The sequence below is a fragment of the Centropristis striata genome, chromosome 2 (genome assembly GCF_030273125.1).
Source record: "Centropristis striata isolate RG_2023a ecotype Rhode Island chromosome 2, C.striata_1.0, whole genome shotgun sequence".
Lineage (NCBI taxonomy): Eukaryota > Metazoa > Chordata > Actinopteri > Perciformes > Serranidae > Centropristis > Centropristis striata.
The window spans coordinates 24,407,687-24,422,368 of record NC_081518.1 but is presented as its reverse complement, the minus strand read 5'-3'; the positions used below and the strand labels follow the sequence as shown (position 1 = coordinate 24,422,368).

Below are 14,682 nucleotides of genomic sequence, written 5' to 3'. Positions count from 1 at the left end.
GACCGTCGCAAAAGTGCAACGTCTTTCTTTTCTATTTTTAATAACTCACTGGAAATTCATCTAATAAACACCAAACGACTTCTGATGTGTTCATGAACTCACTGTGGACATCCCACACCCTTTATTTTCAATACACACCTTTTCAATTCCTGTTATTCAGTGTGTACAATATTTAAGCCTTTTATTTTGTAATAGCTCACTTGATTTTATAGATATCAACACTAAACCACTTCTGATGTGTCATATCTCGGGATCTCGCAAAAGTATCTCAGGATCTCGCAAAAGTCCGTCCTTTTTTTTTTTCACCCATCATTTTTTTTTTCACCCATCATTTTTTTTTTCACCCATCATTTTTTTTTTTTTCACCCATCTTTTTTTTTTTTTTTCACCCATCTTTTTTTTCCCCCGTGTCCCCTGGGGGGCTCCGTATAGATTCAATTAGATTACATATAATAAAAGTTTTTATGATCTGATTATCCCTCTAGGGAAATCAGATCATTACAGTTTCAGAAAGTACTGTTTGTTAGCAACCTTAAACCATAAAATGAAAAGACAAAGATCTGTTTTAAGAGTTTTCTGTATTTATTTTTCCTTACATCCTCATAGGGTGTTTAAATTGTTTTTAGGGTGCAGTCAGACACTGTAAAGTGTTTTTACAGTTTATAATTCTGCAACATTCTCCGCAGGATCTTCTGGGTGGACGCTCACCTGGACAGGATCGAGAGTTCGGACCTGAACGGGAAACTGCGGCAGGTCCTCGTCAGCCCGGTGTCCCACCCGTTCGCCCTCACACAGGTACCCCCTCCCCCTCCTCACCCTTAGCTGTCAATCACTGGGCTGACCCCTCCTCCTGGCTGCCTCCTCCACTCACCTGCTCTCTTTCACTCATCGGCTCACCGTGTGTGACTCTCACTGGTCGTCTTCTCCGTCCTCCAACTCATGCTGAACCCATTCGACTTAACCATTTCTTCTACTTCTTTTCCACTCTGACCCTCATTTTTCTTCCTCCCCTGTCCCTTCCCTTTTCTTCCTCCCTTCCCCCTTCTCCTTGTCTGTGTTTTTCCTCTCCTCTCTTCTTCTCCCTCGTTTCCCCAGTTGAAGCCGGTGTCCTCCCCTCTAACTCCTTTCTCCCGACTCTCGCAGCAAGACCGCTGGATCTACTGGACGGACTGGCAGACTAAGTCCATCCAGCGGGTGGACAAACACACCGGCCGTAACAAGGAAACGGTGCTGGCCAACGTGGAGGGCCTCATGGACATTATAGTGGTAACACCTCACAGACAGACAGGTAAGGATGCTTTTCTTCACCTCCAGCTGACACAGTGGACCCCAAAGACCTCAGTTTGTTTATCTGTGAGGACACAAAGTGTTCCAAGCGGATTTGGAGAGATATACCCAGGTTGAAATGCTTTTAAATTATTTAATATGATAAATTAAACTAAATAATTTGATTTAAAATATTAATATTCAGTTCTTTTGAACACAACTGATTAGCATGAGTTGATGTTTCTGCTTTTCTTGATTACATTGTAAGAACATCAACAAACTGCAGCCTCATAAATGAACATCAAATTTAATCAGTATCTCTCACAGTCATAAGACAATCAAAACAAAATAAACAAACATTTTTAATTAGAAGTCACATTGATTAACCAGAAGCAGGTTAACTGGACAGAAGCCTGTTTTTCGTAACCTTTCCTCGGGCATGATTAAGATTTTTGCTGCAGTGGTGGTCAAAATAAATCAGATTCCAGTCGCTTTAATGTTAATTAGCTAAATGTGATGGATTCGTCTGAGCTTCTTTTATTTAATTTGATAAATGTAAAAAGGGATTTTGCATGAAGCAGCCTCTGGCAATTAGATTGAATTGCATTTTAATTAGCAGCAAAGTACATTATAGTTCTCTTTAAGAGGGCTGGGACCTTCATTTTCCAGTATCACAGTGCTGTTAGTAGATGAAAGCTTTCAGTGATTCAGATCTCATCGTTCTTAGCTGATGAAATGAACCAAACTTAAGTGGGAAACACTCCTTGATTTCAAATAAGCCACTCAGACTGTTTTTTGCCAGTTTGTGAATGTTCCCTCTCCTTTCATTCAGGTACCAACCTCTGTGGGGTGAACAACGGCGGCTGCACTCACCTGTGCTTCGCCAAGACCAACAGTTTTGTGTGCGCCTGCCCTGATGAGCCAGATGGGCGACCCTGCTCCACCAGTGAGTGACCACTGTGCTGACTTTTTGGTGTTTGACTAAAAATAATCTTGCCAACATGTTGTTGTTCTGTGCATGTTTTGCTTTTTTACTTGGTCAATGAGAAATGTTCACAGTAGGACTAACCTAGCCTAGAGTTGTCCCAGATCTAATGTTCTTGTGTTTATCAGTTTCAGGTTACGTTCCCACCTCTCCTGCCAGAGGAACTAGCAGCACTCCTGTACCCAACAAGATCCCCAAAGCTCCAACAGACACTCCACATGGAGGACCCTCACCGGTCAAGTAAGTCTCTTTAACTGTTTGAGTAGTTCTTTGACAGGAAAGCTTTGAAGTTATTAGCTACTTTAAAAGGGTTGTTTGGATTAGTTTAGCCTCTATGAAGTACTTTTTTATAGTCTGTGTGTTGCCTAGATGGAGGTCAGTAGCCCCCAGTTTTGGGATGCAGGCAGGCAGTGGTGGAAGAAGTATTCAGATCCCTTACTTAAGTAAATGTACTAATACCAGAGTCTGAAATAAATCCACTACAAATAAAGGTCTTGCATTAAAAACTTCCTTCAGTAAAGTAAAACAGTATCAGTATCAAAATGTACTTAAAGTACCAAAAGTAAAAGTACTTGTTATGCAGATTGTTATATATATTCTAAATATATTATTAGATTATTTGTATTGATGCATTTATGTAAACAGCATTTTAATTTTGTAAAGATGGGGCTCATTTTAACTACTTAATATACTGTTATGAGTTTTAATTTCAAAGAATGTATAATAACTTTTAATTCATCATGTTTTATCTTAAATCTTGACCTGAATTGTAACTAAAGCAGCTAAATGTAGTGGAGTAAAAGGACAATATTTGGCTCAAAATATAGATGAGTAAAAGTTAAAAGTTAAAGTAAAATAGAAAGTTAAAATAGAAATACTCAAGTAAAGTACAGGTACCTCAAAATTGTACTTAAGTACAGTAGTAAATGTACTTAGTTACATTCCACTGCTGCAGCCAGGAGTACCAGCACAGGGGCTAGGCAATGTACTGCTGAACGGGAGCAGCAGCGAATCATTAACTATCTAAACTGAAAACTATCTGAAAAAATCAGCATTAGATTATGTATATAATTTATTTACAATATTTTCACCTCTCTATCTGTCGTCATCTGTTGAAGTTTACACTGGGGGAAGTGGAGCCATTTTAAAAGTCACCAGACTCCATTGACAAAAACAGTCATTTTAACCTACAGAACACGGGAGGTGCTGGTCTAATCTTGGTCAGTTAGTTTGTGCTATTGTGTAACTTTGGTTGATCTGAACTATCACTTTAATACACCAAAGTCACACCATAACACAAACAAACTAAATGATTGACGCAGCAGTAGACCAGCAGCTACTGTGTTCTGTGAGGTAAAATTACTTTTTTTGTCACAGGAGTCTGGTATCTTTGAAGATATCATACTGATGGACAAGTACGTCATACAACCCCAAGTAAAAATAAATCAAACGGATCTAATTAACACCCTTACCCTGTTTAATGTATGTATGTATGTATGTATGTATGTATGTATGTATGTATGTATGTATGTATGTAACAAAGCAGTTTGTCTTCTGTCAATTGTGTTGGCATTATTGCTTTAAAAATCCATGCAGACTCTTGTTTTTAAAACACATTCAAAGAGCAGCAACTGTCTGCACAAGATACTGCTGGATTTCCTGTGTTCAGTAGTTTCTTTTTAGCATTGGTGTTCTAATTTGAAGAACTACTTTATAGAAAATAGCAATAATTGGAGAAGTGAAGTTGCTTGTCATTGCTCCAAAAATATTGAGTGCTCTCAATCCTTTTATGGAGGTTAGAGAATTTTCTCAGCCCATAGAGGAGTATTATGTAATTGTTCGTCTTCAGCAGAATACACAATGAGATTTTGAAGCGGCAGTAATCCTGCGGAAGCTTACAGACTTTTCCCAAAGGCCCAACAGAGAGTTATCTTCAGGAAAAAAACAATATAATGTTTTGCCTTCATGAGGTTATTACAGCTAATATTAAGTTATCTTCTCAAACTGAGTTTCTGTTTTATTTTCCCAGCTGCACTGACAAGAACCTGAGCGTAGAAGGCTGCTTGAGCAACGTGGTGACGGCTCCTCACGGTCAGTACATGAGAGAAATACTGTAATTATTACACATTGGAAGTAGTCTTAAAGGAACAGTCGGACATTCAAAAAGCAATTTATTAATTTTATCCATGTGTGTCAAGTATGAAAAACCTTGAGGATATGTTTAGCCTAGCTCAAATGTGGAGACAAGGGGAAACTGCTAGCCTAGCTCTTTTTGGGGGTTTATGCAAAGTTGGTTGTAGCTGTTGGTCAATAGCATGCTAGCAAACACAATAACAGCTTTGGAGAGGGTGCATTTTCCACTTTTAAACCATTGCTTGCAAATCAGCTGTCTAATACAACAGCTACCATATGTGGGAGTTATAGTAATTATTAGTTTCCAACTTGTAAATATTTCTTAAGATTGACAACCAGGCAATTTTCGAGTGGTAGAGTCGGAAAAAAAGAAATTCCTGAAAGCTGACATACTTGACTTGGAACAAATAATACTTAAGTGCACGAAAAGCAAACAAAAACATATGCTAAAATCAGTCAAAGGCTGTCATCAAATGTATTAAATGCAAATTAAGTGTTATAATAAGAATAAAATGTTATTTATATAGCACTTCTCAAAAACATAAATAGAAAGAGCTTTACAATAAGACATTTAACATTAACAGACATTTTGAAAATTAACAAATAAAACTACATCAAAACAACACTAATATATCCATAATTGAGATGTTAAAGTGCTATATTTTAAAAATGCAGTATTTTAAAGCCCTCACTGAACTAACTCTGCAGTCATAAGACTGTCATGGAAAGTTTGAGGATGTGGTTAATTTAGCGCTGACGTAGCACAATGACACCAGCAGCATCATCTTGACTATTTAATGACGTGAACACTGACATATTGTAAATAAAGGAACCTTTCCCAAACCTACCTGCACAGGACATAAGCCAGGCTAAACTGTTTCAGAACTATCTCTGTCAACAATCTGTGCCATGTGTTGCAGGAGAAGGACTTCACATCAGCTATGTGATCGGAGGAGTCCTGACCATCCTGGCTATTCTCATCCTCATTGCTGCTTTGATTATTTACAGGTCAGTCCCCTGCTTGATACTTCTCAGATGTATTACTCCTGTGTCTTTAACACAGAGTATAATCACTTACAACAGATTTAATAATTCATTGTTCCCTGCTGCTATTGGTCTGTTGAATAGAATCATGTAATTAATGTGGATTGTCTGATTGGTGTGATTATTGTATTACAGCTTGCTGTGCAACAAATTGCCGCTTTGGGATAATAAAGATTACATTGCCTTACAGTGGGAAGTTTAATTTATAAAATTTTCCCCCTGTTTTTATTGACAGACATAAAAAGTCGAAGTTTGCTGACCCAGGAGTGAGCAATCTGACCTACAGTAACCCCTCGTATCGCACGTCAACACAAGAGGTCAAGATCGAGACGTCGCAAAAACCACCAATATACAACCAGCTTCGATATAAGAAAGAGGTGAGGAACACTAGAGTGAAAATAAAAGATGTTCTTTGCTTAATACATGAATGGATTTAAGGTGAATCCATGATAATTCCATAGAATGGTCACAGACTATGGAGGTGTATGGTGAGTAACCATAGAGACAAATACCTTCACTGTTTGTCTGATTGATTTATCTGAATTACTGTAACATGTGACACACACAGGTTACAGACACCAGCTCATCTTTTCTCCCCCCTCTCTCTCTCCTCACTGCAGCTCTCTCATCCCTACAACTCCCTCTCTCCCTTTATCTTTTGACCCACTTGTCCTGTGGAGAGGTAGTTACACAGCATGAAGGAGTTGTGTTCTCTGCTGCTTCTTTGTTGTCCTTCACTTCTTCTGTCTCTCACCGCATGCAACCTGCTGTCCAAAATTAACAGATTTCTCTCTTTGGTGCAGTTTCAGAGCTCTGTGAACAGTAGCATGTCAGTGTTTATACTACTTTGAGGTTTTTTGTGAAACTGACATTTCATCGGGGCATGGAATCTAAGTGTGTGGATAAAATTGTTAAAGGTGCTCCACATATCATTATATACACCATTAAATCAGTCTTAAATTAATAGTGAAGCCTTGAAATAACTTCAAACAATTATTGCTGCATTTTCACTGCATGGTACGGTGCAGCTCTACTCAATCTGCCTTTTTTTATTTATTTTTTTATTTACATTGGCAAAAGTTGTGGAAAGTTCCTTAGTCCCTTTAGTACAACATCAGTTGAGATAATACTAAAATCAATTAATCAATAAAATTGTATTTATATAGCACATGTCATACAAATCCAGCGTAATTCAAAGTGCTGTACAGATTGAAAACAGCAACAACCTAGAATATTTAATAAAAGGGCATGGAGACTATTGCACGCTGAGTAATAAAATATGAGTAAATACAATTATTAAAGATAATATAATATATTATATGATAATATATATATATATATTATCATATAATATATATATATATATATATATATATATATATATATATATATGAAAACCTGTATACAAGAATTAGAATTAAAATAAACATGTAATAGAAATAATAAAATATGGATAAATCAGATAAAAGCTAATAAATAAAACCATAAAATTGTGATAAAAGGATAATAAGACACTACATAAAAGCCAGATTAAAAAGGTAGGTTTTTAGTTTAAAGGTGGAGTTAAAACAATGCAGACCACTAATTGGTCAAAAAATGTCACTAGCTAGCTTTTACACAGATTTGCAATTTCTTATTTACTCAAGATTGTCTCTGTTTGGCTAACTTTGATATTATTTCCCTTACTTAATCAATCCTACTCATAAATTCTAAACTGAACCAACCCAGTCAGAATATGAAGAATATGTCATGGCACTTTCATGCAGCAGGGCAATTTTAATCAGATACAAGAACTATGTGTAGTGTAACATGAAATAAAAAGGACTTGGTCTAAAAAAGTGAGTTGAGTCATGTCGAGCAGAGCCGAACCACGCAGTAGAAACACGGCACAAGAGTTCAATGCAGGCAGTTGGTAGCCTCAATGTCAGAACTTTAACATAATTAATAACTTTTCTTAAAGTCGACACCATATTTTCCACAATCCTGTTAGTTCCCACTGCAGGTAAGATGCTACTATTGGTCAAAAGAGAGAAAGATTATAAAGGATGTCTGCTTTCAGCTTTTTTCATCATTATAAGCTATATATATATATAAGGCGGAATCCATTTCCAATTGTCTGTTTATTGCAACCCATTGCACCAGCTGTTGGAAAAATCTTTAAAATACTGGAAACTTTATGGCTGGACTGCTTTTGGCTGTTTGTAAAAGGAGCAATTTCAGTCAAGCTCACTGCTCTGTTCCAACAGGTGTGCCACGCCTACTGTATGTATTTATTTCATGCTGCAGATGAAGAGACACTGGGAGAAATTATTCTGTCTGTTGTAGCAGGAATAATTTGAACAGAGTGTTTTACACAGAGCTGCAGCATAACTCCATTTGCTCTGGATAAATAACTTCATCTCCCTGTTTTTATGCCATAAAGCAATCCAGTGGATTTCATTACAGATCACAGCCTGGGCTTTTTGTTTATGGTAATTATGTATCCGTATTCGTTTAATCTGAAAAGAAAAACTAACTCCAGAAGAAAGCACAGCATTGCTATTACTGTGCATGGGTTGTGTTTGAAGGTGACATCTTGCTCTGGAGTGTTGTGCAGCTGGCTGCTGATTAATCCTTAAAGAGAAATCCACCTTTAACAGGTTCAACTTTTAAAGTTTTGGTGATGTTTGTGTTGCAGATTTTAACGTCAATAACCTGTGATTATTTGTTAAAAAGGAGGGACGGGTTAAGGTAAAGGAAGGAAAAAGAAGGGGAGAAAAAAAGACGTGCATGTAAGAAATAAGTAAAGCAGAGCCAGGACCTCTATTACATTTAATCGTAGATTAACTTAAGTTTTTAGTTCAACAAACTGAAGAATAGCTGAAGGTGGATTTTCCCTTTTTAAACTACTTATAGAGGTCATCATTCTAACTACTTGTTTCTTGTTCTCAGGGGGGAGTGGACGGAGGCTACACCAAGGAGAAGATCCGTATTGTGGAGGGCGTGTGTCTCCTGTCCAACGAGGAGCTTTACTGGGACGACCTAAAACAGATCAAGCCGTCCCGAGGCGGCCTGCACACCTGCATGCGCACAGACACCGTGTCCCTGCAGGCCAGCAGCGCCTCGCTAGATGACGGCGAGACGGAGCAGCTCCTCCAGGAGGAAGCGTCCGAATGCTCCTCCATAACCACTCTGACCCCTTCAGCCATCACCCCGCAGCGCCACGCCCAGCACAGCCTGCCCGACACCGGCTGGGCCTCAACGCGCAAGCCCTCCACCGAGAGCGAAGTGTGAGGGAGGCCCCCGCCCTCCGTTACCCAATACACACATATACACACACACACACCTGTATTTATAGACGGTACAAACACACAAAGATAAATAGGTACAAACACAGTAACAGTTGCATCATAGAGTAACGGTACAAATGAACCTGGTTAGACATAACTAAGCTCCCATAAACATACTCCTGTCTCTGAAACTGGGGCTCCGTCCTACTTGTACACACACACACATGCAGTGCAGTCCTCCAACAGTACCCTCAGTGCTACTGCCTTTAGGCAAAATGATAAACTAATGAGCATGCTGGAATAAGAAAGAAAAGGACCCTGGGGAGGAAGTGAACAGAGAGACATAAGCGTTATCTGGAGCCTTTTTAAAGGATGCAGACTCTCAACGTGACAAACGCTTCTCTGTGTACAACTTCACCTTTATTTTTTGTGAACTTTTATTTTTGGACGAGGCTAGAATGACGTACTCCCCGGACGACGTACCCACAATGCTCTCTCTAATGCCACTCATGTCTTTATGAACACTATTTATGAACGTTTTTTGTACTTTGTGGAGTGGGTTTGCTGACTTTCAGAAAATGGTGAGAGTGTTGTTTTTGTGCCGCAGGACCCGGGTATTCAAGAGTTGTACTTATAACAGTGCCAAAGGGTGGGGCTTCACAGAGTCTCCATGCTTCTTTCAGCATTTACACTTCAATAGAAATGTATCTTAATTATGGGATGTTTGTTTCGTTTGACTTTACTGACTTGCCCTCATCAGCAGGAGCCCGCAGAGATGACACCATCTGCTTCTGAATCCTTATTTTACAGGTCGAGCAAGGACTTACTGTAGCTGGTACTCTCGGTTGGTTGCAGAAGTCCATTCATCCTTTGCAAAAGTTAACCTTAAAGGAGCCTTTATTCTTTCTTCTTTTTTTTTTTTAATTCAACCATTGCTGATCCTCGGGCATAGCAGAGGAAGCCACGATGAAGTAACAGCCTAAGTGCCAAACATTTCGTTCCTTTTCCTCCTTCAGCTGTATACTTATTTTTCTCAGAGGTTTTAAAGATGTTTATGACATTCTTTTTATTTGGGTTTGGTCATCCAAACTACAGAAATAACAAATTTTCTCAGACATGTACCACTAGGGCTTTTCAGCCATGCAGATAGTTGTGATTTTATTTAGCCAGATGTCATGGGTTTTTATTTTAAACTACTTTCCCGAATCAATCTTTCATTGAGTAATTCGTTAATTAGCCTCTTAAAAAATGTGAAACATGTCCCTTTGTGGTTTATTTTCCAGATAAAGGATTATCTGTGACAGCACTTACTGTTAGAATTTGAAGCTCTTTCATTTTAGAAACTTTTTGTGCGCTAAACTACAACAAAACAAAAAACCCTTGATTTGTTTCTTTCATCACAGGAGTGTGTGTAATATGCATTGTCATCATCAATGTTCCCTTATCCATCTACTCCAACCTTTAATCTGTAATCTCAGATTCTTATACCTCCCACTTTGACCCACAACAGTATTAGGCTTAGGTGTTAAATTGTGGGTATTTTTAAGGCTGATAAACAAAAACAAGAAACTTCTGTTTTAACTGATTGACTAAACTGAACAAGATCATGTTGAGAAAGGTAATGTTGTAGGGTTTTTTCAATATTTGCTTTACTGCACATGTCCGTATGATTTTCTTTCTTCTGCACCATAATCATAAAGGTTTCAGGAAAAGTTTCATAGGGAAGAATATATTGAAAACCAAAAGTATCTGCATGGCACAACGCTCTTGGAGGTCAATGAGAACTTCTGTTCTTTTTGTAATTTGAGTTCTGATCCATCAACTCTAAATCTGTAATGCAAAGGTGTACTTGCAGTATCTGCCACAGTACAGTATAACAGATGGGTCATTTAGGAACACTGTGCATGTCTGACCCCATCAGGCAGTGAGGGTTATAGTTTAGAAATGTATCACTGACAACTTACTGAAAAATGAATTTAATACAAGTAAAGATATTATGCATTGCTTTAACTTTAGAGTACCATTCTGTCTGTTGTTGAAATATGGTACGAGGAAATACTATATTGCTATATTGACAAATATATCGGTTAGACTTTATAGAACCATGTATTTTGAAGTATCTGCTACAAGCTCAGCAACTTGCTGATTTGCTGCTAGACGAAGCACTGAGGCCAATGAAAGAGGGTCTTGGCAGCTACATAACTACGGTGTCTGACGGTTGGTTGACAGTAGGCCTACAGAGCATCACAGTGACCCAGTAACCAATCATCCCGGCTCACAGTCCCTCCAACTCTGCTGCAGGAATGCTTAAACTGTACAGATTTTATCATGCGGATATAAGCAAACATTTCTGTTGAAGATATTGTGTTGATTAAGTTGTATAGTCTTTTGTACAAAGGGATTTCATGACTGTTTTTAGACTTGTATTAATTTTACTCACTGGAGAAGAACAATTTTTTTTGTTTTATTTTTGCTGGATTATTTTAACCACTGTGTTTCCAAGCCTTGTAAATGATAGGGAAGATGCCAGTTATTTAATAGTGCTCTTTTATCTTATGAAATACTGGTCGCGTATAGCTGTTGTAAAGTTAACAAAAAGAGGTATTTATGATTTCTGTTTGGTTGTCACTTGATGTGTAAATATGAAAAGACTGTATATGTATTTCCATGGCAGTACTAACAAGCTGTGTTGTGTGATATAGTGAATGATCCCTTTGCTATCTTTTAATATAAAATTGCATTTGCATTTCAATGAAACCTTTGGCTCACTCATCTATGCACTTATTGCTCTTAGACAAATGCCTTCCTCATCAGACACAATCATTATATAGCAATAAAGGATCAGCAGATGTCTGCTTCTGCAGATAATTACAGACATAACAATGGGAGCAAAGATGTAATCAGAGTCAGAGCTTTGGCGGCATGAAGCCAAGTCTTTTCCAACACAGAGCAACAGTATCAAGCAACAGAGGAGGGATCCTTCTTCCAGAATAGACAATACATGTAGTAAATGCATGATATACAAAGTAACCTTAGTTGAATTGCATTATAAAATGAAAAAATAAGTCAAGTACCTAATTATTAAATAAAGTCATATTAAGTGTAATAGATTAGAGTTTCAGGCAAAGTGCTGCAAGGTCTGGAGTGAGGGAGAGAAGACAAAGTAACACCCCGGTCACACTATGAGGTGGTAGGACCTGGACCACAAACCTGACTCCAAAAACACACAATGACTAAACACAAAGATACCATTCACATAGTAGAAGAGATGCGATTTTCAAGACGCTGTACTGCACTGTTGAATATACAATGTGCAGTGCAAAAATAATTTTCCATGATCTAAAGTGTTAGAGAAATGCATTGAGGAAACCTTTAAAATTAAATTATCTGACTCCAACAGTAAATCCTCTTACCAGTTCTCTGCGCAGATCGTCTGATGGGGAATGATGAGCAGGAGACGTCCAAGTTCTTAGTTTTAAATCATTTAATTACAATATGTCAAGGAATGTGCAGTTACAGAGTCTCTGGGTTCAATCTACACGTCCCTGACATCACATTAGGCTGGTCAGTTCATGGAGGTTGGACCCCCCTTCTGTCCCTCGAACCCTTTTTTATAACCTAAAAATGTTTTACTATCCATAATTGCATAGAGACGCATATAGTGAATTATGCATGCATTTGATAGTGACCTTTGATAGTGACCTTCGTCACACAGATAGTGACCGACAATACACAGAGACAGACAACAAAGACAGAAAAAGAGACAGAATAACAGATTATTGTAACAAAAGTCATCATACTTCAGTGTTTCCCACAGACCAGGTAGCAATGTGTGGTGCTCCACTGACACCGGTGGGAGAATCCAGTGTCACAGTGTCGGTCATCGGGTGGATGCAGCGGGCGGTGTTCAACACTTTCTGAAGCTGCCATATGAAAAAACCTGTATCTATTGTTCTTCAGAGTCACCTGCTGAGACCACTATAAAGCTACAGCATTTGGAATTATTCAGTCAGTTCTTTAAAAGTAAGTTCTTTAAGAGAAGACAACTAAAAACATTTTTACCAGAACCCTGCCTGGTTTCATTCCTCACCCCAACTAGTTCAATCTTTAGGTTCTGTGAATCAGGAATGATTTGCACAAAACAGTTTCAATTGGAAGTTTTTATTTCAAATAATTAACTTAATACCTACCTCAACCAATAACCTGTTCTAACTTTTTGGGTAAAATAAATTAATGTAACAATAAAATATATTAATGCAAATATGCATGGCTTGCATGCCCTATCAGAACACCTAATTTTTCTTGGCTTCCTGAAAAAAAACTCAAGTGCTCTCTCATAAGGGACCTCCTTGGGTTCGGGCCCATTTATGGAAAGTTTCACAGTAGCCTACAGTACAAGACCAAAAAAAACATAAAAACAATAACAAAACCGCAAACAGCCACAGACAAATCACAATTAAAATACTTTACCTTACTTTTTTTTTTAAATTTAAAGTCTACACTTCTCTGTTTCCACCTCACCTGTTGTTTCAGCAGCTGCCTGTCTGACAGGAGCATTTTGTCTGCTGTCCTCTATTTCTCCCTGAGCACCACTGTTTGATGCCTATAGAACATTCAGATAAATTAACGTTTACTAGCCATTTGACTGTTCAACTTTGTTTCAGACTGATACCTCCTCATGCTGCTCCTTGTCCTCTTGACAAGGCCGTTTTTGCCTTATAAAAAATCTTTCAATACTCATCTGGATTAAAGCAGGAAACATTAAAAAAAGGACTGATAACAACAATAATAATATTAATAATAACAACTTAAAAAATGTGGTCTATTCTTTAGTCTATCTCAAATATTAGGGCTGTAAAGTCCTAAATTCTTTAAATATACCACTTTATTAACATTTTAAACATTTTTAGGAAAGAAAGTAGCCGTTTAGATCCAGTGCGTCGTTAATTTGTCTAAATACCAGCTGTTTACAATTTGGTTCGGACGAAATCGGCGCTACTCAAGCTAGCCGTCGTGAGCAGGGCACTTCCGGTTACATCCACAAAAATAAACGCCAGTTGCCCTTGATAACGATAGAATTTGTGCTTTTACTTTGAAAACAGGAAGTTAACCTACCCTCGATGTAGCTAGCTTGAAGCAGCCGTTTTGACTGCTCTCGTCCCGTTAACGGCATTTGTGGAAACCATTCAATATGCCTTAACGTTACCGGAGAGTCTTGACAGCTCTGAGATCGGCCCGGTTCATTGTAAAACTTTTATTTATTGGTGTGAATGTGGTGTTTTCGGTGTGTAGGCTAACGTTTATTGACCCCAAAGCAGCGCTGCTCTTCTGTCCAACCACGTTTTTTTAATCCCCTAGATAGGGAAAAAAAAAATACCGGTAATCATTTTGTGGCGGTCGGTCTCCAATCTGTGGCGGTGCGCCATAGAATGGTCTATGTGTGGGAAACACTGTACTTGAACATGTATGTTTAACTGATGTAAAGCATTAACCAGCACCAGAAAGCACCAATAACTTAGATTTAGTAGATATAATATACCAGCGTCACTGTATGAAAGCAGCTGTAGTGATTTTTTATCAGTTGTGGTGAGTATTGAGCACCTAAGAGGTCTGGTAAACTGCCACATCAGGGCGTTAAAGTTTAGTTTTAGGGTGCACTCAGTTTTTACCATAGAATGCAGTGTTGCAATGTTTTTTTACTCACAGGCACCCAGAGAACAGTATAACCAACATTCCCATTAACAGTTTATTTAAATTAAAATATTGTATATAAATGATAGTTAAGTAAGATGTAAAGGAGTCTATTGAAAGGTTACACATACAACTTTTAAAATCAGATTAATTATAGTTTTTCTAAAGCAAATTACTAGGCAGAGGTCCCGCCCAGATTCGAGCAAGTGACAGGCACACCAGTTGTCATTGGTGGATGAACAAGAAAAAGGTTTCAACTGCCCAATGAACGTCCACTGTCGTCATGGCGTTTGA

General features: G+C 38.1%; 1 protein-coding gene across 1 annotated transcript in view; it reads left to right on the top strand.

The window, feature by feature from the left end:
* The window catches only part of lrp4 (low density lipoprotein receptor-related protein 4), a 122,801-nt gene extending 111,347 nt beyond the window's left edge, over positions 1-11,454 (top strand). Inside the window, exons 31-38 of the mRNA XM_059348517.1 lie at positions 687-795; positions 1,096-1,288; positions 2,099-2,212; positions 2,380-2,491; positions 4,281-4,342; positions 5,305-5,392; positions 5,664-5,805; positions 8,360-11,454. Coding sequence (XP_059204500.1) covers positions 687-795; positions 1,096-1,288; positions 2,099-2,212; positions 2,380-2,491; positions 4,281-4,342; positions 5,305-5,392; positions 5,664-5,805; positions 8,360-8,701 — 1,162 coding nt within the window. The 3' untranslated portion in view covers positions 8,702-11,454. The remainder of the gene's footprint in view (positions 1-686; positions 796-1,095; positions 1,289-2,098; positions 2,213-2,379; positions 2,492-4,280; positions 4,343-5,304; positions 5,393-5,663; positions 5,806-8,359) is intronic.
* The last annotated feature ends 3,228 nt before the right edge of the window (positions 11,455-14,682 follow it).